Source organism: Rosa chinensis, chromosome 3, assembly GCF_002994745.2.
Source record: "Rosa chinensis cultivar Old Blush chromosome 3, RchiOBHm-V2, whole genome shotgun sequence".
NCBI classification, from domain to species: Eukaryota; Viridiplantae; Streptophyta; class Magnoliopsida; order Rosales; family Rosaceae; genus Rosa; species Rosa chinensis.
Genome location: NC_037090.1, coordinates 10434136 through 10460672, shown reverse-complemented (window position 1 = coordinate 10460672; position 26537 = coordinate 10434136). Strand labels below are relative to the sequence as shown.

General features: G+C 37.3%; 3 protein-coding genes across 5 annotated transcripts; 2 read left to right on the top strand and 1 right to left on the bottom strand.

The window, feature by feature from the left end:
- Positions 1-3672: 3672 nt before the first annotated feature.
- LOC112191998 (hsp70 nucleotide exchange factor fes1) lies at positions 3673-5732 on the top strand. Of its 3 annotated transcripts, XM_024331506.2 has the most exons (6): positions 3678-3913; positions 4009-4151; positions 4271-4321; positions 4463-4684; positions 4796-4898; positions 5025-5732. In XM_024331506.2, exons 1-6 carry the CDS (start codon positions 3828-3830, stop codon positions 5569-5571), a joined length of 1152 nt encoding a protein of 383 aa, XP_024187274.1. In that variant the 5' UTR covers positions 3678-3827; the 3' UTR covers positions 5572-5732. The 3 variants fall into 3 exon arrangements, with proteins under 3 accessions (XP_040372106.1, XP_024187274.1, XP_040372107.1); XM_040516172.1 differs by lacking the exon at positions 4271-4321 and having other exon boundaries at positions 3673-3913; XM_040516173.1 differs by lacking the exon at positions 3678-3913 and having other exon boundaries at positions 4018-4151; positions 4249-4321; positions 4441-4684.
- A 246-nt stretch (positions 5733-5978) lies between these two features.
- On the bottom strand, positions 5979-10984 carry LOC112191997 (calcium-dependent protein kinase 13). Its single transcript, XM_024331505.1, has 7 exons — positions 10363-10984; positions 8867-9010; positions 8551-8703; positions 8082-8197; positions 7826-7993; positions 6673-6903; positions 5979-6592 (listed from the first exon to the last, which is right to left on the bottom strand). The coding sequence occupies exons 1-7, from the start codon at positions 10982-10984 to the stop codon at positions 6443-6445; spliced, it is 1584 nt and encodes a 527-aa protein (XP_024187273.1). The 3' UTR covers positions 5979-6442.
- Positions 10985-20665: 9681 nt separating this feature from the next.
- Positions 20666-22278, top strand: LOC112194935 (trihelix transcription factor GT-3b). The gene is made up of 2 exons (XM_024335200.2): positions 20666-21240; positions 21541-22278. The coding sequence occupies exons 1-2, from the start codon at positions 20875-20877 to the stop codon at positions 22111-22113; spliced, it is 939 nt and encodes a 312-aa protein (XP_024190968.1). The 5' UTR covers positions 20666-20874; the 3' UTR covers positions 22114-22278.
- Positions 22279-26537: the final 4259 nt, after the last annotated feature.

The window sequence follows — 26537 nt, the reverse complement described above, 5'->3', positions numbered from 1 at the left end:
TATGCTTGTTTTTTGACTTCGTGCTAGTTATGAAAATTTACAAGCATGCTTAGATGAACAGCTTTGATGTTGGGAATTTTGTGAAATATTGAGTTTTGGCCGGCTGTGGTGGCTGCGTTATGGTAGCTTTCCGGCCATGTAGGGAACTATTTTTGGTATTGTATATGTTCTACTCGTTGATACGAGCGTTTTGATATATAATATGCAAATTTTGGAGTTTGTATGAATTTGTTATGATTTTTATGGTTTCATATCGGTTAATTTATTCAATCCGTGAGGATTTGAGCTTCCGATCGACTTGTGGTTTAGACGTATCGATCGTGGAAGTATTCCGGAGACTTTGGGAGGTCTCGGATGTGGTTTTGCCTCTATTGGCACCACTTTGGGAATTTTAGTTCAAAACAGGGGTTTCGAACTTAAATCAAATGTGGATCGTTACTAAGTTGGAACCCTATGTGATTAGGTACTTGACAAAGTATCTTGGACGGTTATTTTGTGGATTGGCTGCTTTGTTCTATATTGAAGACGCAGCGGGAGTTTCGAGGTGAGTAATCTCATAAGATTCATTATGAACGGAATTACCATTATTGTTTTAGCGTTAATTATTTAACTGCAAACTATAGTTGGTATTAGTAGGCATTCATGAGCGAATGACTACGTATATATATATATATATATATATTTACGTGAAATATATATATTCTTGTGAGTGATGTGTGATGAATAATATGCATGATGGTATTCATATTATTGTTGAATGCGACTTTTCAGGAAACAATATTGTGGAAAAAGATGTTTTCTATTGTTTTAAAAGTAGTGAATTTGATGTTACATGTTTGAGTCAAGCGTGACTCATTTTAGATGTATTGGTCCTTGTACCAATAGTCACAGATGGTGAGCAGGGATTGGGAAAGCCGAAACTAGATGTTTGTAACTTTTCTAGGTCGGGTGTGACCTACTTAATGTTTGACTTTAAGACTAGACAGGGTCTAAAGATCATATGTCATAGATGGTGACCTTGATGTTTGATTTTATGACCAGTCGGGGTCTGAAGATCATATGTCACAGATGGTGACCTTAATGTTGATTCTAAGACCAGACGGAGTCTGAATATCACATGTCACAGATGGTGACCAAGGCAGGAAATAGGTAATCACGTTCGTGGCCGGACGAGTGGTTACGATTTCAGTAGAGCTATAGTTTGTCTGTCATTATAGCTTATGTGGGTAACGGTCGAGGTTACTGGAGACTCATAAGTATGTAGTTAAAGGAGAGTTCCGAGAGTATTATTCTTTTATCGTCTAGATGAGACTTGAATTTCTTCTTGATGGTTAAGTTAGCAAATAGAACATTGTCACAGCGATGATTTATGTTGTCCGAGATGAAGAAGGGTGCCATGAAGGGGACTGAAGAGCTGTTAAGCAGGAGTCTAAAAGAAAAGGATTTTCTTTTGAAGAGAAATGAAACTTAGGTAGCTTGTAGGAGTCGAAAGAGTGAGAGAGCAAGTGAACAGAGGGATGGGGTTGCTATTCTTCAAAGAAAAATGGAAGCTTAATCGGAAGGAAGCTATGGAGGAGGGTTGTTAGAATTGGGTGGGGAATTGAAACATGATGCTTCTGCCATGATGGTGCTAGAAGCCTAGAATAACATATCAAGGGAAAAGAGGTAAGCAGAATTGAATCGGAAATTGAACTAGTGAGAAGAAGAATTCAGAAGTGCTGCAATCGATTTTAGACCCGTGGGTGCATGGAGAAAATTACTCCATACACCTAGGGAAGGTTTTGCAATTCACAGGATCAAGATCAAGAGCTGTTAAGCAGAAGCTCTGATACCATGAAGAGAAATGGAATTGCTTGATTAAAGTAGATAATAGATTACAAAGGAGAACACATATTTAAACTACTACAAGCATAGAGATGCCAAACAAGGCGTGGCAGACAAGATTTTTGTCTTGATGTATTTGCTCCAGATTTATCTTGGCTCGTAGCATAAGGATGGACATTGGCATGCTTGTGAGCAGAGTGCAGAATTGCTTCAGGCTTCAGTCTGTTCTAGTGCTTCAGATATAGTAGAGAATCTTGTCAGATGGTCCACTGCATTGCTTGTATGTTTGCTAGGATTGCTGGTATGCTGATATCAGTTTTCAATCCTAAATTAGGATTATGCTTAGTGTCTAATCCCATACACTTAACACTTTTGATGGAAAGGTTATGGAGTGTTAGAAGGAATCATGGTTGCATGGTTTCCTTAAGCTGATTTGTGTGAGTTGTTGATTAATGTTCATGAGTTACTCATACAAGCTTTCATAAGCTTACTGGGTTTGTTGTGTGGAAACCCGGTGCACTATTCAATGGTGTAGGGGTTAATCCTGCAAGTCAGGGTAATCGTGGCTGAGCTGAGGTAGCTTGTTGGCAGCTAAACGGGTAGGAAGCAAATTTTGTTGGCTTTGCCATTGTTATGACTTCCGCTATGTAGTAAGCTCTGAGGAGCATTTACGTTTTATTTTGTTATGACAATTTAATTCGTAAGTTATGTAATATGTGACTCTGTGGAGCGGGTCAATATTTGAAAATGTGGGTTCAAGGCATCAATATGTACTTGCTGTAAAGGGAAGATGTCTCCATGTATTTTGTATTAATGGTTGAACAATCGCGCATGTATAATTACGGGATTATATACTGATTTTTATTGTGTTAATCAGGGGCATAACAAGGGTAGGGGCCAATTCCTACTAGGCAATGTTTGACTTGGGCTTGGGCCTACGGGCTTGGGCTCATATCAAGGCAATCTGGGCCCTAATGTATTAGGGTATGAGCTGTTCAAGGGTGGATTAGGTTCTATGAGTCTTCTATGACGTTTCTAGTCTCTTGTTTATACTACAATTGCGTGATTGGCAAGTGAGGGCTAGTTGAATGATTTCTTTTCCGTAGGAGGCGAGGTTTTTTTCATTCTTGTATAGGATCGCTTAAATGTGAGTGTCTCAGTGATCTTTAAAGGTTTGATTTAGCTTAGGTAGGTTACTCCGAATTTTCTCGCATGATTTCTTATTTAAGTTTTGGTAGACTTTAGCCTTTGCTGTTGTTCTAATGAATTCAACTTTTATTTAAAAAAAAAAAAAAAAGTTTAATAGTTAGAGACTTATAATATAATGTTACATATATCATCATTATATCAAATCCACTATAAATTTTTTGCACAATATCCACTTACAACGAACAAAATTACTAGACATATTGCTAATCATCTTTTAACACTTACAAGAATTCTAAAAGTTACTATCAAATATTGTAAAAACTTAATTAAGAAGTGTTTTTTTCTCAAATCACTCCTGAATTTCCGTTGAAGCATATACTAAAACAAACACATTAAATTTCGAAAGAGGAAGTGTTTACAAGTGCTTCCTCTTAATCTAGACATATGAAAATCGTAGAAGTACTTCTATAACTCAAAAAAAAAAAGTTTTGCTATGGATACCAAATGTTACCAGAAGCATTCATAATGCCTGCTAACACTGGGCCTAGAAATCAATTGCTTGTCCTAGAAATCATTGGGCCTACAAAATCGACTAGCAGGCCTCAGGCCCTAACCAGTGGGGCCTTTCCCCTCCTCGTCTTCTTTTTCCTAAACTTTCAGTCAGGAAGTTCCAGAGCCTTCAAGAGGTTTCGGGAACCTGAAGTTTAAGCGGTGCTCCACACTTCCTTTTTCTATTATATATAAACCATTTGCTGCTACCTCAATAATTCTCCTTGACAATTTCCTGTTTCCCATCAATTAGCAGAACCCAAGTCATAGTTTTCTAGGGTTTCTTTTGCTCAGACAAAGCAACAATGGCCGGAGACGCACCCAACTGGGATGGACTGCTCAAATGGAGTCTTGCCCACTCCGACGGCACTCGCCCTAATCGAAATTTGAGGTATGTTATCTCCCAAAATCTTAGTCAGTCTGCAATTTCCTGTGTTTTGATTTGTGTGAGATGAAATTGAGTGGGTTTGTGGTTGTGGTTTACAGCGATGAGGATCGAAAATGGTTTATGGAAGCTATGCAAGCTCAGAGTGTTGACGTTGTAAAGAGGATGAAGGAAATAACTCTTGTGATGAAAACTCCTGAGGAGGTTTTGGAAGCTCAGGGAGTTACTGCTGCTGACATTGAAGGTACCTCATTTCATTTCTTGCTTTATTTTAGTACAAATGGTCGTGTTCAAGTTTTCGGCTTTTTTATTTTTGAACTATAGCTTATTGGTTTTGTTAGTAATTGTTTGTGAACTTGGCAGATTTGTTGGATGAGTTGCAGGAGCATGTTGAGTCCATTGACATGGCCAATGGTAAATTTTTCAAACCTTTTTCGTTGAATGTAGTCTCTGTTGTGTGTTTTGTTGTTGATTGATAATTGGGTATTGTATGTGATGAAGGTCATTGAAATGTACTGGCAATGTTTAATTAGCTGTTAATTTTATGTGTTATAGATCTTCACTCCATTGGTGGTTTGGTCCCTCTACTCGATTATCTGAAGAACTCCCATGCTAATATTCGAGCCAAGGCTGCAGAAGTTGTGACCACGATTGTGCAGAACAATCCCAAGAGCCAACAACTGGTTATGGAAGCAAATGGCTTGGAATATTTGTATTCTTTGTTCACATCCGACCCTGATGTCACTGTTCGCACCAAAGCTCTTGGTGCAATATCCTGTAAGTGCTGTTTATAGAACTGTCAATTGTATTTGCTTAGCTGTACATGCTTAAGTTTTGAAGCCACTGATTGCTATGCTCTGATGCTTTGCAAATGGATGACTCTTTCAGCTTTAATTCGGGACAACAAACCTGGTGTCATTGCATTTCGTCTAGCAAATGGTTATGCAGGCTTGAGAGATGCTTTATCTTCTGAAAGCGTGAGATTTCAGAGGTAATCAAAGGATTTACTTTTCATCTTCAGTTCCTTGTATTTTGCCTGCTATTTGCAATCTTTGTTGTCTCTCATTTAGTCTCCCCAATGATGCATTTCTCATGAAAGTTGACCATTGTTTTTCAGGAAAGCTCTGAACTTGATTTCTTACCTTCTGCGTGAGAATAGTTCTGATTGCAACATAATAAGTGACCTAGGATTTCCACGCATAATGGTGCACCTTGCCTCCAGCGAAGATCTAGAAGTGCGAGAAGCTGCACTCCGGGGCCTACTTGAGCTGGCTCGAGAAAAAACTGGTGGTGCCAAGGTGACACTAGCTGAAGAAGATGAGAAATTGAAGCAGCTTCTTGAAGACCGAATTAAAGGTATCAGTCTGATGTCTCCTGAAGATCTTGGAGCAGCTAGAGAGGAGAGGCAGCTGGTAGATTCCCTATGGGGTGCCTGCTATAAGGAGCCATCTTCTCTTCGTGAGAAGGGGCTTCTTGTGCTTCCTGGGGAAGATGCACCGCCACCTGATGTTGCAAGCAAGCATTTTGAGCCTCCCCTTAGAGCATTCACTCCAAATCCTGCTCATATAAAACCTGATACTGAGAAGAAAGAAACTCCTCCACTGCTGCTAGGCGCAGGCCCTCCTCCCGAGGCTAGAGATGACTCAAATGGGAGGTTACAGTGATATAACCATGGCTGTTCTTGGTAGCTAGTCAGAATTTGTTTATGTATCATCCTTTTGGTTGTAATTTGCTTTGGCCCTTTTCCATATAGATTCTGAAGCTTTATTCTGCATCCTTTTTGCGTAGCGGGGTTTTATTGAAACAAGGCTGAATTACAAGTGTAGTAATTGAGAAGTATGATTTTTTTTTTTTAAATTTAAAATAGTGGATTAGGCGATATTAACAATTCGTTAGAGGTCTTTGCGCAGAGCGCCTTCCCCGTAAAGAGGAAGCAACCACTACACCCAGCAGAAACATACATTGCATATGATTTGATACTTGACAACAAACAAGGGCAATTTTATACTGAAAGTGAGATTAAGGAGAATATCCAAGTTCAGTTGGGTATCTCATTCACAAACTCTAGGCATTGGTACAATTAAGGGTTTGAAGATTAACAAATCAATAGCAAGGTTCAGTACAAATGATGACCCTGACCACAGTAAAGGGTATGAATGATGATGATGACACAAGTTGCCCAGATCATGATGGCCTGGCATTCATATTTCTTTTAAAGTATACCACACTACAAAAGACAGTTCAATCCAATATGATCAACGAAAATACAGCTACAGAAAATTAGACGTGGACAGGGTAGGAGAGAATCATACATGGTGTGCCATACCTACCAGGTAACCCCGTTTTACAGTCAAAAGGCATTCGGCCTCCATGATCCTTGTATGGCACCGAAGAAAAACGAGCCCCATCTCTAAACCAAAAGGAAAAGGACTCTACAACAATAATCACAAAAGAAAGCAAGTAGCTGATGTGCAGGAAAAGATCCACTATTCTTTTGCATCAATAATCCGAAGACCAACTTTGCCGAGTATGTTTTTACTCATTCCCCAAATTTATTGAACCATCCTTCATCAGCTTTATGCTTAGGCTGTTAAATCTCCCTCTTGAGTAATGCCGAGAAGCCTTTCTCCAATCTGTCCCGGTCTTCATCATAGCAACAAATTCATCATAACTGATAAGCCCATCCTGCATCCACACAAAAAATAACATCAGTCCATCATCTGCCATATCATAGTTAAAACATAAGCAACTGCTTGGGCCCTCACCTTATCTGTGTCCACTTCGTGAAAGATGTCGTTTGCTACATCTGTACAATCATCTGCGCCATCTTCCATCAAAGCATCGCGGAGTTCGTCTGGCTCGATGTAGCCATTGCTATTCTTGTCAAAGTACGAAAATGCCTTGTGAAGATGCTCATCATTGGCCATTCTCTGTAGGTGGAGGGAAACAGCAACAAACTCTCCATAGTCAAGGGTTCCCTTTCCATTAGTATCAACCTGTTACAACAACCTCACCCAATCAAAATCATGAGACAGATATTGACAGAAAGAGGACTGGTGAAGATCAATACAACATGATGGCAATCAATCTAACAGGACACCACAACAGGTAACACAAATAAGCTTTTTCATCACTTTCTCCAATGGTTCCTTTTCCATACAAATGACATATATGTAATATGTTTCCCACAAGTGATTCGAGACGGATAATTGTTTCCAAAGTGAAAAGTTTTTTGGGTTTAGTGAAAAGTTTTTTGGGTTTAGAAGTCTAAAGACAAGTAGGACATGTCTTAGCAGTGTCAAGGAAGGTCATGTCCAGATGAAAAATGTCTTTTAGAACTGCCCTCAATGAGGAAACCATAAGTCGCAAACAACAAACCAATAACTTATGTCATTGGGTAAGGAAGCTCATCTAAGACTAGTAACAAAGGCTGTCTAAGCAATGTGGAAATATTCTGTTGAACAGCCTACCGTCCTCGTCAATTGAAGCTTACCTGCTAGAACACTAGTTGCAGAATCCCAACACTGATGATTTATGAAAGGCTGGAACATGCAATGAGGTGGATAAAGCAAGACATCCTGCTGTAAGTGTGAGGCCCAATTTAACAGCCTTGAGTGAAGCATCTCCTAAATGAGCTAAAAAAAAGTTTGGGCTTGAAGAAAACCCAAAGAAGCCATCTAACTAATATGAGGTTATGAGTTAGGCAGAGGGTCCCTATCTGATATTCTTAAACCCAATCTTATACGGAACATCATATCTCACTACTAATATGAGGTCTTTACTGTTAAAAATGGATGAGATGATTAGCCTTTGTCTAATTAATATGATACTTATGTTTAATGCACAAGAGACTATGCAACAGGTGAAGTCATGGAACAGTCAACTGTTAATTAAAGCAAGCTATGAAGTGATACTCACGGCTTCTATAAGCAATTGAACGTCTGACTCGGCAAGTTGTGATCCATAATTCTTAAGTCCTGATTTTAACTCTTCAATTGAAACAACGCCATCATTATCAGTGTCCATCTTCTTAAACATCTCTTTAATGTCTTCCACTTCTTCCTTGGAAAAGAAATCAGCAATAACCTGTTTGAAGTTCAGAAAAATTGTTCATACATTCAAAAATACTACTACAAACAGAAAACACAAGAAGTTTTGCAAGCAGTCAACTAACCCTCAGAGCCTTTCTTTTGAATCTGTTCATCATGGAAAACTGCTTAAGCCTTGACTTGACAACATCTCCCAGAGGAACATTTGGAGCTTTCTTAGCATTTGTGAGCCAAGGATGCTCTGGGAAAAGAAAACAGACAGACATCAGTTATAAATTAACTACACCTTCTGCTTGCACATAACAAACTGTATTTGGTACTTAGTTAAGTTAAATATAACAAGATGGCAAAGAAATGGCTGAAAAAACCATTCTACCTAGTATAATTCATCAGTACTTAGTTAAGTTAAATATAACAAGACGGCAAAGAAATGGCTAAAAAAATCATTCTACCTAGTATAATTCATCCTCACAACAAAATAGCGCATATTGATGTACGTAGCCACAAATAGCCATGGCAAAAAACTTGCAATTTTCCCTAACCAATTTTACCATTCGATGGCATCAGAAGGTATCAGAAGGACCAGAAAAGTACCAAGCACTTGCTTTGCAGTTAATCTTAGCTTTGGGTCTGGCTCCAACATTTGCTTCACTAAACTCTTGGCACCCTCTGAAATACTCGGCCAAGGATCACGTTTGAAATCTATCAGCCCACGGAGAATTGCTTGTGCAACCCCTTGTTCAGACTCTGCATAGCCATGCAAAAGTTAAAATAGAAAGCCCTTTTTACGGAGGAAAGAGATAAGAGAAGTAAATTTAGCATCAGGGTCATCCATAGAAAGAACACTGACAGGAAAAGAGGGAAGTGTTAAGCTTTTGGAAAGGAAGAAGGAAAAGTAGGAAATAATTACCGGCCCAAAAAGGAGGAACCCCACACAACAAAATATAGAGTATAACTCCAGCACTCCATATATCTATTTCAGGCCCGTAATTCCGCTTCAGCACCTCAGGAGCCATGTAATATGGACTTCCAACAATTTCTGAGAACCTCTCACCTAAAACAAGGAGAAGTTAGGATTACATGTAACAAGAAGAAATTAGCATAATGAGTGAAAATGGTAGGCCAGTCATGCCTACAATGTTATAATTTTCAGCAATAAGGACTTCGGGATTTCCTAACTTACACCCCACAATAGAGTTGTAAAAAAAAAAAAGACATATACAATACATATGTATATTCTTGTGAACCTCTATGGTTGGAAATAGAGTTTGTAACTCATTCACTTTCCACTTAAGAAGCTCTTAATTTCTTATCAAAAATGGAGAAATGTTCCTTCAACCACACTTGCTGTTCTGGTATTCGAATATCCATCTCTTAGAATAGCTCAAAACTATTTCGGATTGATGTTTTTTTTTCTCAATTTAATGGTCTGTTTAGCTGTTACAGCATTCTCTTGCTAGCTACTGTAAAAAACTCTTTCAAGTTCGTTCATTACCTGAACGAAGCACCTATATTAGATTTCATTTCCTCCAGACTAAGAAGTTTAACTTCCAGCTGCTAGCAACTAAGGTTTCTCTAGCACCACTCTTCTAGCATTCACAGGGAGTTCACAGGATTGGAGAACCTAAGACCAAGAAACAAATTTTGGAAGCACTATAGAAACTCATCCAAAGTTAAGTGTAAAATTAAGAAGAATTGACGTTAAGTATGGTGCAACTTCTCTAATAAGACACGACACATGTATTACTAGACTCTATTATCTTAACCACGAATGCTGTACTTGCCCTTCATCTCTTTAACTTCCATATTATTGCTAAGCTCTGCGCGAGTCCTTTAATTCCTTGCAGCATTACAAGAACCCCAGCTCATTTATCTTTTCCCCACATCACCCATTCAAACTCACATACACAAAGAGAAAAGATAGTTAAACCAATTAATATTTCCATAGCTTCCACTTCTAGCGAGCTGAAATGAATGTTTTCGGCTACGCATCCAAGACTGAGATTGCAACATAAGGCTAGGAACCATGAAATATGACTTTTTCACTAAGAGCCACATCAGCATCCATTTGTGTATGGTACATTAACTGAACCTGACTGTGGAGCAGTAAACACTAGAGGTATTGCAATAGAATAAACAACACAGATTCAACTGCTCTACAGAACTAAACCACAGTTCAAGCTTTACGAACCACTATAAATCAGTAAGTACAAATTCATCGAATATGAATAATCCAAGACACAAGTGACGCCACAATAATAAGCCAAATAAGTCTCGGCAGACGTCAAATCAAAACTCTTCAAGACACTATACAGATATATTTACACACACCCACACACACTAGTAATTGTTTCAATTCGAAGACTAGCATTGCAAGAATCAAAAGCCCTATGTTCAAATTGGTACCTGGCTTGAAGAATATAGACAATCCGAAATCGATAGCCTTGAGAGGCGAGTTCTCCTTCTTGTTTGCAAACAGAAAGTTCTCCGGCTTCAAGTCCCTGTGTATGACTCCATGCTTGTGACAGAGCTGCACAACCTCCACAATAGTCCTCGTCACCGCGGCGGCGGCTCTCTCAGTATAATGCCCCCTGGCCACAATCCGATCGAAGAGCTCGCCGCCCTCGCACAACTCCATGACCAAATGCACGGCGTGGTCGTCTTCACAAGCCTCCTTCAAGCTCACAATACTCGCATTCTTGGGCAGATGCTTCATTATCGCCACCTCGCGCCGTACGTCCTCCACATCCACCGCCGTCCTCAGCTTCCGCTTCGAAATGCTCTTGCAGGCCAAGAGCTCCCTGGAGCTCCGGTCAATACAGAGGTAGGTCACCCCAAACTCGCCGCGGCCGAGCTCCCGATCCACCAGGTACTTCTCATCAATGTTCTCCTTGGGCACGCCGGTCAAGACAGTCGTCGGAGCCTTCTTGCCGGCACTGGAGTCCCTCCGGCCGTGATCGTGGCCGGAAAAGCTCGATTTCACATCCTCCCTGGCAACGGCCGCCGGAGATCTGCAACAATTTCCCATTTCTAAACCCTCGGCTCGCACCACCACTCCACGGATCTCACCGAAACCCTAACAACCCCTGCGCTAGGGTTTCCACATGATAATGCGGAAGCCCTAAGCCTCAATCTAGCAGTACCGAAATCAAAAAGAAAGAGAGAGAGAGGGATGAAAAGGTGTGGAGAGACACAGTGAGGTCTAGTGTATAGTACGGTGTACCTTCGCTGTGGAGCTGAGAGAGTGAGAGAGAGTGATGGTGGTTTTGTGAGAGAGAGAGAGAGATTTATTTATTATATTTTGAAAATTTTATAATAAGGGAAAGAAGAAAGTTATTACATTTAGAGAATATTTTATGTTCTTCTTTGGTTCTGGGACTTTTGTCGGCTAATCGAGGAGGGGTTGGTTTGAACGGGACGGAAGAGGAGGGAGGAGGACGGGGTGGGTTGGCCGTTGCGAGGGTTTATATGTTATTGTTGTTGTCCTTGGGTTTGGGATTTTGGGATTTCTTTTATTTTATTTTATTTTTGGGTGTATATTAATTAATTATTAAGCAACACCTACCTAGAACCAGAGGCCAGGGCTAAAAGAAACAGACAGAATGATAGGGGGTGATTAATTAATGAATTTTGTTGTGATGCCCCTCAATTTGAGGTCATTCCAATATTCTTCCTTAATTAGATTTGGGTTTCTATCTCCAAGTCAGGTTCTTGCCTGAAATTTTGATTCATTTCCTCACATGGAACATTGCTATATTTGAGAAGGTGTGGGATAAAAATAAGTGAGATGGAAATATGAATTGAAAGGAGGTGTATTTTTTTTATTATGGGGAAATTTCTTATACATTAATGACTTCTCTGTCTTAATATTTTAACATATGAAACAAATGCAACAAAAAATTATAGCCCAAATGCGGTAATCTATAAAACAACCCCCCAAAAATAGAGAGCTCAATTCATACCATTGATTACTAAAAAATATTGAGAAGTTACTTTCTTTGTTGAGAAATATAATAGTTGTTGAAAAAAGTTGATATAATTTTGCCACAATCTTTTTAATTTTTTTTTTTTATGTGCCACGGTTAAGCTTGTATCTTTTATTTGTGTATTATATTCCATCAAAATATGTTACGAATTCTCTCAAATAAGTAATGTTCTGATGACATAATATGTTCATAAATTACCTTCAATTTAAACTATCGTTTGTCCTAAGTCGGTGCATAGAATAATTTCCACCTTTTACAATAAAAGTTTGGTACTCAAATTGAATCAAATTAAATAGAATATTTTTATAATGTAATGAAGTTCATATTTACTATCTTGTGCGGAGTGTCAACCCCATAAAGTCCTCATCAGTTTTCACAACACACATTTACTTAGTTAGTAAGGTGCACAGCATGAAGATCAAGGTAAACAAGCTCACTTCATTTTTAACTCCTTGCATCCAAAGCTCAAGTAAGTCTACAGCTAAGAATTACATTGTTTGCTTGACTACAATCGCTTTACAAAACACTTTGTTTTCTTTTTAATGACACTGAGCAAGCATGAATTAGGGGATTCAATACTTGGGGTGAAGCAAAGAAAGTACTTAGGGTGAAGGAGGATTCAGATGTAAAGAGAGCAAGTGTAATGGGCAATAATTATAATAACCAAATAGCATGAGGGCTTAAACAGGATTAAGGAGAATGTCAGGCCACAATGAGAAAAAGCCAAACAGAAAAAGAAAAACTCTGAAAATCAAGAAGAGAATATGCTGCAATGCTGTCTGTTTTATTAGTGAACATTGGAGATTAAAGAGGGACTTGTTGTCTGCTCCCTTTTGTGTTCATTGGGTTCAATTCAATTCTCAAATTAAAGACTGGTTATGAGTGAGTGGGTCTCGTTTGACACTCTTAACAACTTTTTTGATATATTTTCTTTTGCTTCTGTTTTGCTTGCATCCTCAGGTTGGAGAAGAACTTGATCATTTTGTTTGAATGTGGGCTTGATGTAAATTGCTGGGTCCAATATGTTGTACAACACAAGATTACTTTTGCAATTTTAGATTAATTTTCATTAGTTTGATCTATAAGCAATGACAAATTAGTTCTAGGCCTCCACACAAGTCGATTTTCCTTTTTCGAGCTCCTTCTACTTTCAATCTTTTCGGTCATCCTAACCTCCGGTTCCGCATGCCACTCCGGTCGACTTTGTTTATTGGGGTAGTGAGTAAAAGTACTCAGTTACGTAATAAGTACATAGGTAATGGATCGAAACCCGCAAGTAAAAAAGACTATATCCAACTAATGTAACAAGCGTAATGGGATATCAAGCGTAGTTAGTGTAATTATTTCTCGATCATGATCCGAATTAATCTGACTGCAGGTAAAGCTGGGTCAATGAGCTCTCTAATCAGTCTAATTAATCCGAGACTGAAAGTGTGAGAGAAACATTTGAATGTCCCCTGATCGGAGGACCAACACACAACAAGATTAAAAGAAGATATCCAACATACAACTACTTCTCGAGTGTGGTATTGCCAAAACTCTTTTCTGGAAAAAGCAATCATGGCAAAAATGCTTCTACGAAAGACCAACAAAGGCAACATGCAATGTCACAAAGTAAAGAGTGCGGCCGAAATGCCAAAAGAAGAACATCATATAAGAAAAAATCATTGATTAACAACAAAGAAATTCTGTGCATATGTGACACTAGTAGAGTAGCTCATTCTCCAAAAAAAAAAAAAAAACTAGTAGAGTAACTATATATTCATGTATTTTTGAAGAATTAAAGATATTTAAACTGGTTGTTAAGTAATAAATAAACACAAATCCAAGGCTGAAGATAAAGGCAAGAGAGTGCACCGGATACCCCTTCATCTTCTACCTCTGCTCATTTCCAAGTTCCTCCATGAAAGAGTAGGGGTAATATGTGAAGTGGTGGGCAGTAAGCACAGCTTCCCGAAAGCTCTAATGATGTCTCGTAACATAATTGTGTATCTTTGCGAGTGTTTTTGGGGTTTTTGATGAAGTGATGATATTAGCATTTATTTGTGTTTTAGTTTTTTTTTCCGGTTTTGATGCTCCTCGCTCACTTTAATAAATCATGAGTTAAAAAGTTTTATTTTCAGTTTAGCAACTTTTAAGTGTGCAACCTAATTAATTTGTAATAGCTATGTGTATTATTTGCTAAAAGTCTTTCCGTTTAGGACAAATATGATACAAGTGTAATTTTGTTGCTACGAGACAAGCTCTAGAGTTGTAATACTCTGTTATTAACATCATACGATTTTTTACTTTTTAAACCCTACCACCATCCTTGATGAGGCTGCAATACATGACCTCTCAAATGAGAAGTCTTGTAACCTTACCAAACACATGCACTTAAAATATTAAGCGTCTACCCCAATATGAACCTCTAACCTCAATACGTTCGTTGAATATTATATTTATTCCCATTAGAATAAGAAAAATACAAAATACATCAACACACTTATTAACAAAAGTAGTGAAATTGAACTCTTATAATCAATAACAGACATGGAGGACATTTGTCAATCAACAAACATGTAGTTTATTGATAGTTTATATTTTTTTTCTATGTTCAACTCTCTTAAGCCCTTTAAGTCATAGTATTATAAAGATGCTAATCATGATTGTGAACTTTGACTCTAAATTGAAGGGAATCAAACCCCTTAAAATCCTCCGATCAATGTTACGAAGTGAAACACATGCAAACTTGGGACATAATGTGACCAATCCAACCACTTGGACTAAGAAAATGCTTCTTCCGATTCTTCCGGTTTTTAACTTTGACCAATTTAGTTCTGATTGTAATAGAGATTTCTTTTTTCTTCTAAAAAAAATGTAATGAAGGTGAAACACATGCAACACTATTTACGTAACAGAGTCAAACATCAACGATTAGAAATATATAGCTCAATGAAGACCAACATAAAATTCAGTCGAAAAGTGAATACGGCATGAACCTAAATTATTGTATAAAAAGAGAAGATCGAAGGTCCTGACAATGAGATCGACACCGATACAGTCCCTACTCCTCTCGATTCATAGCTAGCCCACCTTATTTAGTGAAAGGTCATTCCCTCCCACTCTCATTCCGCAAATAAAACAAACACGAACAAAGAAAAAAAACAAAAAGGAAAGTATAGCTACTAGGAGGCTATTAATGACTTGCACTGTGAAAAAAACTATATCTACATGCATTAATCGTTACGATCGAGTTACGGAGGAATGTCGGGTCATTTCATATATATAATGCAACTTTGATTTTATTGAGTTTTGAGTTTTTTTTTTTTTTTTTTTTTTAAAGAAAGAAGGAAATGGTGTTTGAGAATTGAGATGATGGGTAATTGGGGAGTACTGCAAGATATTATTCTCTCTCCTTTAATATATGTGAATATATAATTTAACAAAACCACCAGTACCCACTATCTGAGTAGGCGTGTCGATCCTCTGAGTAGCCGTCGGCTCTCTTCACCAACATTGGGGCCACCGCTCTCCTCCAATATCAAAGGGAAATCGAAGTCGACGGAGAAGGCCAAGACTGCCACCTCCGAGTACTAGGTTGTCATGTATAGCTGGTACTTTCATTATGAACAAGAGAAAGAATAGAGAAGCGTACACACGTTAGTTTCTAAGGCTCCACATTATTCAGTAACCACCCGTGGTCGAAGAAAAACGATTGTGCCCCTCGGGCCTCGGCACACTCGGTTGTCACATTGTCGAAAAAAGAAGAAAAAAAATTGTAGGATTAGTTCTATCTCTAAACTTAATTATGGTAAGGTCTCATTTCAATCTTAAATTATAGTATAATTCGTATATCAGTTCTCTATTCAAAATCATTTATTTCAAACTAAATTTCTAACTCCACCGTCGATGATGACTCAATATGAGGTTGAAGTTCAAGCTTTGAATACTACAAGATCGACTTGGTGCTAGATCTAATCTTTACGTCCGTACTATGCATTTTCACATCCTACATGTGAAATCACAATGTAACGTGCACAAAATGAAGTCTGGCTTCCATTTTTGGGAGCTGCAAATACAAGCGGCTGTTGCCAATCTGCCATTGTGTAAGCAATAATAAGCTCTGTTGTTGTTGTTCTTGTTGATCTTTCCAGCTAACTTACTAAATCTGGCTTGACTAGAAAGCCTGGTTAATTGGACTTTCGGATTATGAAGGTGACTCACGTAATTCCAGAAAATGATGAGATCGACTACCACCCAATGAGGAAACAAAAGTCAAAGTGTATAATCGATTAAGATCAAAGCATCGCAATCGAAAAACAGAGAACTACTTTCTTTCATGTAAAACATCAATCATGCGTCGGATGGTTCGTCATCTTTTGTATCTTTCACTCTTTGTTTCAACCTTGCCAAGTACAAGAGAGATTTACTTTGCTGCTAGACTGCTAGTGCGAGGACAATAATTATTATCACAACACAGCTAGGGTTTGATGAGGATGATAAAGATCTCTGTATTGGACACTTAAAAGGGCTTTTTTACTTCTCCTTCTTTTTCTTTTCTTTTCCTTCGTTTTTTTTTTTAGAGAAGGAAAACCAACCAATAACCATTGGCTTAGGACTAATTATCAGTGAGGTTCTTGCTATATCAAGTGTTCACGTTTGTTGATGTTTTTCATTTGCGTCTGATGCAATGTAGTATTCGAGTTAGCCAGAGATATTGCGTCTGATGCATTGGTGGATTGACACTTGGGGGCTGAATGAACATGATCGATCCCATTCAGTTGCCAGGTTTTTTTACTTGTGAAATAAAAAGGGATTCTATTTTTGATGATTGGGCTGGGATGTTGAACGTAGTAATTGCCACAAAACACTTGAGGGTCCAATTAGAGAAATTGAAGAGTAAATAAAGCAAGTTAGGGTGTGTCCTATAACTTAGTAATATTGGATTGTAGAATGAAAACGGAGAATTAAACTATAAGTTTTTAAGATATAAATACATGTTCGGTACAAGTATTTCAAAACTTGAAATATTAAAAACTTATCTATCATTTAAAAAAAAAAATCTACAACACTTGGTTTAGTTTTTCCTCAGTAATAATGAAAGATTGACTATTTTGTTTGTATTGATTATGAATCTTTTATTGGTTGTTATGAGAAAAGAAACAGAGAATTGTGAAGGAGATTGAACAAGAAGAATCAAATCCCTCAATTTTGTTTATAAAATATATCATATGAAGTTGCAAGCTCTTGAATCTTTAGTTCAAAAAGATAATTCAATCAAATGTCTTAACCAATTAGTTGTTAATTCCTCTTGCCCATGCGATAATCCAATTATATTGAAGCATAGAATACCAAAGCTTTCACCCTAAATCATCCGTATAAATTAGATCTGACATGTGAAAGAGGGATTTTCTAAATCCTTCATTCTTCTCTACTGTATGATTCTGCAAGTTTCAATTGATTGAAAAATACAGGGAAGAAGAAAGTTCAAACAGCAGATAAAGTAGATGAGATCATGAGAAGAGAGGATAAGTCTCAATGGAAATTGTGGGAAAGAAATAGAGAAAAATCAAAAGAGAGGAGAAGAGTTTGTGGATCTATGTGCTTAAAAGTAAAAAAAAAAATATATCTCTAATTGCAGGACATGTTGTTCTCAGGAAACAATGAAAACGTCAAAAAGTCATTTCCCATATTTATTCATAGTTCTCGAATTGTTTCCTAAAATTTGTTTTCCTTGTTTTTCAAATTTAATGCACCGAACGCAAATTACATAAATTTTTGAATTTGTAAAACAAAAAACAGTATCGTAAAATGATACCGAACGGGCCCTTAGTGTCTAAAACTCCGCTTCATACAATCTCTAAAAGAACAAATTTTAGAATTTACCATCGATAAAACATATGTAAAAAGAATTACCTATACAATAATACAATACTAGCTCGCTTAATAAGCCCTATGTGATTACATGATTTAGGGTTTTGGGTCTCTAAATTTGGATTTGACTTTGATTGATTCACTTTTTTCTAAGAAAATATATGGGAATATCTGAGCTAGGTTTACTGCGTGGTATGCGTGACCAACTCCTTGGTGGCTTATATTTCATATACACACTTAAAATGTCGTTTCGTTGCGGCAACTGTGAAAAAGGTCCCAATTTCATGATGAAGGGATTTTTTTAGCATAGCACTGACTTGTTCATCACACATTTCAAATTACTTTCAACCCAAGTCTTGGAATTTTTATAATACCCTTTGAATTTGAAGATCAATATCATACAATAATCCTAACTCCCATTTTCATTAGTCAAAGTCACTTCCATTTTCAACTACAAAATATTGACGCTTTGCCAAAAATCAACAACTTAATACTATCATTTCCCTTAATTTCCTTTAATTTCATTTTCCCCTCATGTAGTAGGTGAAGTATGTCTCCATTCAGGGCAATAAATTCTTTTTATGGCACTAATTTGTAAAGTAGTTGATTCGAGAGCATACCACTTATATATGAAAAAATAATTAATGTCAAAGGATATTATCCAAAAATTGCCTCTTATTAAAACAAAATCTTACACTCTTGGGAGGAGATTTTGAAGGTTGAGTTAGTCACTCAAAAAAAAAAAAAAATAGAGAGAAAAAATGGAAATTATTCTATGCACCGACGGTGTAAATGACCCAACACTTATAAGATGATCTCAATACTTAATATTTATAATTAATATTTTTATTAATAACTTAAAAGTGTATTTAATATAATGTAACCATCCATTTATGTCAATACAAGTGCACGTCGTTGCACTGAATCATCTTCCGAGAAAAAAAAAAGAAAAAAGAGATTCACTAAAACTGCTATCACATGTTGTTGTGCTTGGATATCTATAAAAGAGAGGTTACTTTTAATTTCATTTAGTAATGACTGACATGTGGACACAGTGATTCTTCATGTGAGAGCGGATTTCTAGTAATGGTTTATATGTGGAGTAACACCAATATTTATTTATGTAAAATATGTAATCATTAAATATAATATATCTGAGCGATATAAATGAGGTAAGATTCTTTTAGATCTTTCTATTTTCTTTCTGAAAAAAGAAGAAGGTTATTCTAATTTTTTTTGATCTGATAGTAAGATTATTCTAAGGTAGTCCCTTTCTCATCCTTTTCAAAACAATTGGCCTTTGCCATTGTCTCATCAAAGAAGACGGTCAGTCATGTAACCAAAAAAATATATATATGGTCAATGAACAATCCACGTTTTAGTGTTTTACCACTTCTTTCTTAATTTTTACCAATTTAATTAAAGGCTGTGTGCCCTCTCCTCCTTTGTGTCCTTCCCCCTCAGCAGGTCCAATTTGGTAATCTTGTCTGCATTGTTTATGACGTGGCTCTCTTGTATTGGTTGAATACTACCTTGTCGGGTCAAATAATTCGTGTAAAGGACTTGAATGGGTCGCACCAACCCACAAATTAATGTGAACCATGAAACTGGGGGGCCCAGGGCTTTCTCAATTCTCGTATCTGCATGCACGCCACCTGGAAAGAGATAGTAGGCGTCCACACGTGTGACATGGCCCAATAACGCGTAGGTGATTAGACAATAACGGCCCATAGAGAGTCTCTAAACAGAATTAAGGACATAAAACCAGACTACAAAAAATAGTAAAAAAATTTTAAATTCCAATTACCTTTATGTATTTTTCCATTGAAATTTTATTATATTATTTAATTATTGTTCATTTTAATACTTTAACTTTTCAAACCAATTGATCCAAAAAAAAACTTTTTCAAACAAATTTTCTATGAAATAGTCCCTACTACTCACAATAATTGAGCTTATACAATTGTGATTAAAATATTTAAATTAGTCATTCAAGTAAACAATTTCATTTTGAATTAGTTCTAAGCTCAATGTGATTAAAATATTTAAATTAATCAATCAATTATAAATTATAAACGTAAATAATTACGTTTCAAATTAGTTCGCATTATTTTTACAAACGATAGAAAAATCAAACTCGAAAACTAAAATTTTAATTACTAAACATAAACAATTTTATTGTTTTTTTGTCAACAGATACTAGCTTTGGCCCAAAAAATAAGAACAAATTGCACAAGCTTTTGCACTTTCCATGCAAAAAGATGAAAATTATTCTATGCACCGACGGTGTAAGTGACCTAACCCTTATAAAATAATCTCAATCCTTGATATTTATTATCAACTTTATTTTTAATAAACAAAAAATGTATTTAATGCAATCTAATCATTCATTTATGTTGGTGTAAGTGCACGGCGGTGCTCTAAATAATCTCTCGCAAAAAGAAGGATGAAAATCAAAGATTCAAAGCCCTCATTTCCGAGTCTAGGAGCCTTTAGTTTCTTGTCACCCTCACACGCTTCAAAAAGCAAGGACCAGAAAGCTCAAAAATAAAAACAGAATTAACTAGCATAAAATTTTGAATTATTTATAACCCCGAAAATATTTTTTCAACTAATTAATTAACATTTAAAGAAGCTTAGCTACGCTTGCAGAAGAAGATTTAAAAAAAAATGCAGAGAATAAAGACAGAGGCCCAGCAAGTCCAGCACAGCACCTCTCAGACTTTTCTCGTCAGCGTGACGCCACGTAAACGCAATGGGAACAAATGGGGATGTGCACAAAAAAAAAAAAAAAAGGAGCGTTTCCGCGTAGACAGATGAGACTGAGATAGATACACAAACAGAGAGAAGAAGAAAGAAATGAAAGAACAGATGGCCAGAGAAACCTTTTCTTAGTTGCTTGGCTTTTCTTCTCTTCCAAAATCAAATCTGAGGGGATAGTTTATTAAATCAAATTGATTTTTGGTTTTCGTTTTTCCAGATTCACACCTGCTATTCACACCGCCATGATCATATAACCAGCTTTACCCGCCCCTTTATCCAATTCTTCTCCTTTCTTTTCAAGATTTTATAAGTCATGGAGGGTCATTATCCTCACCATCTTCATCAGCAGCAACAACAAGAGCTTCATCAGTTTCAGCTCCAACATCAGTTTCAGGTGGTTCAGCAACCCCAACAACTCCTTCCTCCTCCGCCGCAGCAGCATCTCAGTCCTCCTCCCATCACCGTCCACGTGGACGCCAGCGACAGGTTCCCCCAATGGAGTGTCCAAGAGACGAAGGAGCTGATAACGATCAGGGCGGGGCTGGATCAGACGTTCATGGAGACCAAACGAAACAAGCAGCTTTGGGAAGTGATTGCGACCCAGATGAAGGACAAGGGCCACAACCGCAGCGCCGAGCAGTGCAAATGTAAATGGAAGAACCTCGTCACCCGCTACAAGGTATAAATCGCCAAACTGAATCTGCAAAACCTAATTCAATCTTTTTTAATCAAAATTAGTGCATAGCCTTTCGAGATAAATACTTCTGTCATGTTTTGGTTTGAGTTATTCTTATTTCTTCCCAATTCTTCAAGATTGTAGCTATCAAGTTTTTATCATGAGTGCAGATAACAAACACACAGCCGTGTTATCTGCACCTCTACTCGAGTGCAGTAAGCTTTATGGGACTGTGAATAATATTTCTTGTCTGGTAGTAGACGGTGTATATTTCTTATTCTGTGGTGAACTGGTGATGTTTAGGGTTGTGAGACTGCGGAGGCGGAGACCATGAGGCAACAATTCCCCTTCTTCAATGACCTGGCAACCATCATGGCTGCCAGGGAGCAGAGAATGGTGTGGACAGAAGCCGACAGCATTGGAGGTGCAAGCGCGTCGAAGAAGAAAGCAGCGGCTGTTACGCTTTCGTCTGACGAGGAGGATGAGGATAACGAGGACAGCGAGGAGGCTGGGGAGAAGGGAATCACCGCGGCAAGGAAGAAGAAGAAGGTAATGAAGACCGGAAACATTGGAAGCAGCACTGGGATGGGTCTGGGTGGCAACAATGTGAAGGAGATATTGGAAGATTTCATGAGGCAACAGCTTCAGCTGGACATGCAATGGCGAGAGGAGTTTCAGGCCAGGGAGAACGAGAGGCGGATGAGGGAGTACGAGTGGAGGCAGACAATGGAGGCTCTTGAGAATGAGAGGCTGATGTTGGAGAGGGAATGGAGGGAGAGAGAAGAGCAAAGGAGGATGAGAGAGGAAGCTAGGGCTGAGAAGAGGGATGCTATCCTCACTGCTTTGCTAGACAGGCTTAATAGGGAGGATATGTAAACAGCTAATTTAGCTTTGAGCAAGAGAGAGGCTTCGTAGTTGTTCTCATCAATTAGCTAGCTTTAGAAGTTAGAAACAACTCTCATTTGGGATTAATGTGTTGGTTTCAAATGGATTTCATACACATCTTTAAATTCAATGAATCTCTTTATTAGTTCCTGAAAATGGTTTTCTTCCATTCTGTCTCATTTCCATGATTGATGTAGATGCATCACATTATGTGTATGGTCTTCTTAAGGTGGTGACATTCAAGTGCATGACTTTTTTTTTTTTTACTGCATTTCGGAGTTCAAACTGGTTTGAGGGATAGACTTGTATTCTTCGACCCAATTATTATTACTTTTTTATATTAATGGTCAATATATATGTGTGCAGGTGGCCGGGTAAATCGATCATGCTGCTAGGATGAGAACTTGTGCATGGACAGAAGATTTAGTAGTGACTTCTGTGTAGTTTTCTACCACATGAAATAGGATCATTTGCTGGTAATCTTGTTTTTATGTCCGAAATGAGGTCTTCTGGGGTTTAGATATTAAGTTTTCTAAGTTTAGGGCTCATGGTTTGGTATTTACATAGAAATATAGTTAAATAGTTATAACTCGATGTTATGGCCTCGGATCAAGGATTCGAATCCCTAGCTTATATATCGAGCTGAAATAGTATAAGTTTACGTCCGTATAAATGCTTTTAGGTAGTCCGACATGTATATCATGTTACATGTCGATTAGTATGAACCTTTGAATGTTATTAAATATATAACGTATCTAAGTGTGTAAGTTTAGATTGACATCTGGATAGCATAACATGTGATAAAGTAGTCTGGGGTTCATATCTAAAACCAATTGGCAATGGATGAAGTGGCCCAAACTCTTATAAACCCATAGGCAAGGTCCAATTTTTCCCATGTAGGATGTGTATATTCTCAACACGCCCCCGCACGTGTGGCGAATTTTCAAGCCATACATGTGGACAACTTTGGGTGACGTGGAGCCCGTGTGGCTATGGGGCATGCACACGTGGATAACCCGCTCTGATACCATGATAAAGTAGTCTGGCGTTCACATCCAAAACCAATTGACAATGGATAGAGTGACTCAAACCCTTATAAACCCATAGGTAAGGTCTCATTTTTCCCATGTGGAATGTGTATATTCTCAACAACATTGTCATACTGTCTGATATGAACGTTTTTTCACTAGCTAGTACAGCTTACTCCAATTGGTATTCATTACCAAATTTGTCGAGTAGTATATATAACGGTCGGTATTTAATAGTTATGATATTCATTTCTGCATCCTTACATGCGAGTTGTGTACGCATTATAATAACATTATGAGAGAGGCGTTGTATATATACACAAATTTGTGGTATGCAAGTATTTTTCCATTTGAAAGTTAGCAATTGTTGAGCTCAACCCTTTGTTGTGTGTAACTTGTTGAATTTCGACTTCCATTATGTTCAAAGTCTCACTTGTGGTAATCTCAATTTTCTTTATCAATTCTGTACTTTTAATATTTGCTTGAACTAATGAAACTTCTTTTACCATGAGTCTGAAATTTTTCTTGAGGTAACAAAATTTGACATTACATCTATGTTTTGTACTTGACAGCTGCGAGCGGTTTTTCAAGCACGACGGGTCTACGAGCATGTTGCAGACTATGTGCATGTGTTCTTCTTTGACATTCTAGCATTTACACCAATTTCGAGCTATATATGTAATATATATAATATATATATATATATATAATTTTTTTTTTATATCAACACACACACACATTATGACTCGAGAAGAAGAAATAATAGATTTATATATAAGGTGTGTTTTGCACAATGAGGAGGATATTTCCCAATCGAATTAAAAAATGCTTTTGAATAGAGCATTGTTTGACACCGTACATGGCATGTACTACTATATTTGAAAAATGAAAATGTCTCTACCTTTTTCTTGTGATTTGGTCAATTGCCAGTTCAACGACTCGACTAATAATTTTTATCACAAAATCTCTGGTCAAGGAGTTTATTGCATAACGTTGCTTGTGTTGCTTGCCATTGATGGATTATACTCATTGTGCTAGTTTGATTTACATCAGTACATAATGTATTTATGATCTAACATTTTCAGGTGCGAGACGAATTGTCTGACATAATATCGGAGAAATTTGCATTTTTTTTCTTTCAATTATTCATTCCTAATTCTTTGTTGATTGATCATTAATGCAGAATCAGGCCATACCTATTTCTCTGCTTACTAGCACATCTTAAGTAGTACTCTTTCAAAAGTCTACTTAACAAAAAAGTTAAGAAGTTAGGAGAGGTTTGTAAAATTTTTTGTAAGCAACTTATTGAAAAGAAATTCAACCATTTTAATTAAAAAGACTTCTTTTATGAGCTCAAGTTACTGCAACTTATTATTTTCGTTGTTTTTATGCACCTTCATTCTAAAATTGATGATTGTTTTCTTAAAAAATCTAGACTTTTGGGATTAATAATTTTTCGGATCAGTGATTGTATAACAGTGTGTGTATGTTAAGATTTTTATTTCTTTTTGTTTTTGTTTTTAACAATGTGTACAAATGAGAATTATTGAATGGACTCAGGAGCTAAGTAAGGGGTCGACCCATTTCCCATTGCAATAGATTTTTTACAGCTAATATATGCCATATTGCCATGTCTTTTCCATCTGCTAGCAGCTATGGCGTTAGTCAGAAGACAATCAAGACATAGGCCAATAATCGATCTTCTTGGTGTACAAGTTTCACATCCATATTGATACTGATATGAGGAATCCAGCTACCGTGTTGCAGTACCAGCTCAAGTTACCGTGTTGTTCCTGCCTCCCTGGCATGAATGGAATATATACAAAATTAAACTGAATGAAGTGGGGATGATTCATTGCACCTACATGCACTTGTACCGACATAAATGGATTGTTAGATTATATTAAATACACTATTAGGTTATTAACAAAAATATTAATTATAAATATCAAGGGTTGAGATCATGTTATAAGTGTTGGGTCAGTAGTCAGTTGCACCGTCGGTATATAGAATAATTTCTAGAATAAAGTAGCCTAGTAGAACTAATACCGGTGCGTGTTTCACCGACGCATCCATCTGGGTTGGTGGACCAGGATTAGTTTTTGATGTAACAGTTTGCCGCCACAGAGAAACATAGAGAAGAAGCTTCAGTTCAGTTCATATCGATCACTAGTCAATTCCATATGCATTCTCTGTTGGATACTGGACCACGGATCTAATCTTCACCAAAAAATTCTCCTACATATTTTGAGTTACCATCATGCATTGTCTTTTTTGCTCCATTGGAAAGTGATCATCTGATAACAACACGTACGTGTTTCTTAATTTACGAGGCATTTCATCATCAAAGTAATATACTCTAGTACTAAATACAGGCTTTCATGCGCGTACGGTTAATTTACTTTGATACATGTTTGTTCATAGATATGGTCGTATGTACTCGATTGAAGAGGTGAACGGTTTTGGTGTTTCAAGCGTATTAGTGGGGGCCGTGACCACTTACATAATTTTAGACTAAAAAATGTTAACTTGCTCCACTAATAGTGTTTTACTCTCATTTACCCAATTTAACATCCATTGACAGTATTACCCTCGTTTTACTTAATAAATTCCATTCATCTCTCTCTCTCTCTCTCTCTCTCTCTCTCTCTCTCTCTCTCTCTCTCTCTCTCTCTCTCAGACTCACTTTCTCAACTGGATCTCGCCGGCCCTCCCTCCTTCATTTTCTTCTCCCACCGCCGATCAGGTCCTCTCAATCTTCTTCTTCTTCTGCACCTGCCACCGCAATGTCGACCAAGCCCTCAACCTCCTTGACCACCTCCGCCTCTGTGGCTACCGCCCCGACCCGCTCAACCTCAACAGCGTCATCCACGCTCTCTGCGACTGTGACGCGCTTTTGGGAAGCGCGCAATTTAACCCTGAAATATCGTTAGTAGTATAAGCAAATAGGGATCGTTCTATCCGGGGATTGAGGGTACACCTGTAATTGTATAACAAATAAAGAAAAGTATTATTTACAAAAATAAAATAAAGAATATAAATATATACAATTGTATAAACAAATAAAGAATTAAAATAATAAAGTATTATTTACAAAAATAAAATAAAGAATAAATATATACAAGTAAACACAAATAAGGGGGGGATTAGGATTCTTAAAATTAAAATTAAAATAAATAAAATAAAGAAAACGTAAAAACATATATACAAGGGTGGAACGCAAGGAACAAAGATCAAAACCAATTCCATGTAATCAAATTCGATTCAAACCCTATAATTGTTCTTCCAAGTCATGAGAGAGGAGTTGATCATGTGAAACATTCGAAAGCAAATGATTTCCCATATTTTACTTTTCAATGCTAATTAACCTAAGCGAAAGCACCTAGA

Bases quoted from the DNA above. Each gene is read 5' to 3' on its own strand.
- LOC112191998 (XM_024331506.2), top strand. From the start codon at position 3,828: ATGGCCGGAGACGCACCCAACTGGGATGGACTGCTCAAATGGAGTCTT. The intron at 4,152-4,270 runs GTACCTCATTTC...TGAACTTGGCAG, and splicing joins TACTGCTGCTGACATTGAAG to ATTTGTTGGATGAGTTGCAG. The intron at 4,685-4,795 runs GTAAGTGCTGTT...TGACTCTTTCAG, and splicing joins AGCTCTTGGTGCAATATCCT to CTTTAATTCGGGACAACAAA.
- LOC112191997 (XM_024331505.1), bottom strand. From the start codon at position 10,984: ATGGGAAATTGTTGCAGATCTCCGGCGGCCGTTGCCAGGGAGGATGTG. The intron at 9,011-10,362 runs GTACCAATTTGA...TCCTTGTTTTAG, and splicing joins GTCTATATTCTTCAAGCCAG to GTGAGAGGTTCTCAGAAATT. The intron at 8,704-8,866 runs GTAATTATTTCC...ATGGCTATGCAG, and splicing joins GGTTCCTCCTTTTTGGGCCG to AGTCTGAACAAGGGGTTGCA.
- LOC112194935 (XM_024335200.2), top strand. From the start codon at position 20,875: ATGGAGGGTCATTATCCTCACCATCTTCATCAGCAGCAACAACAAGAG. The intron at 21,241-21,540 runs GTATAAATCGCC...GGTGATGTTTAG, and splicing joins ACCTCGTCACCCGCTACAAG to GGTTGTGAGACTGCGGAGGC.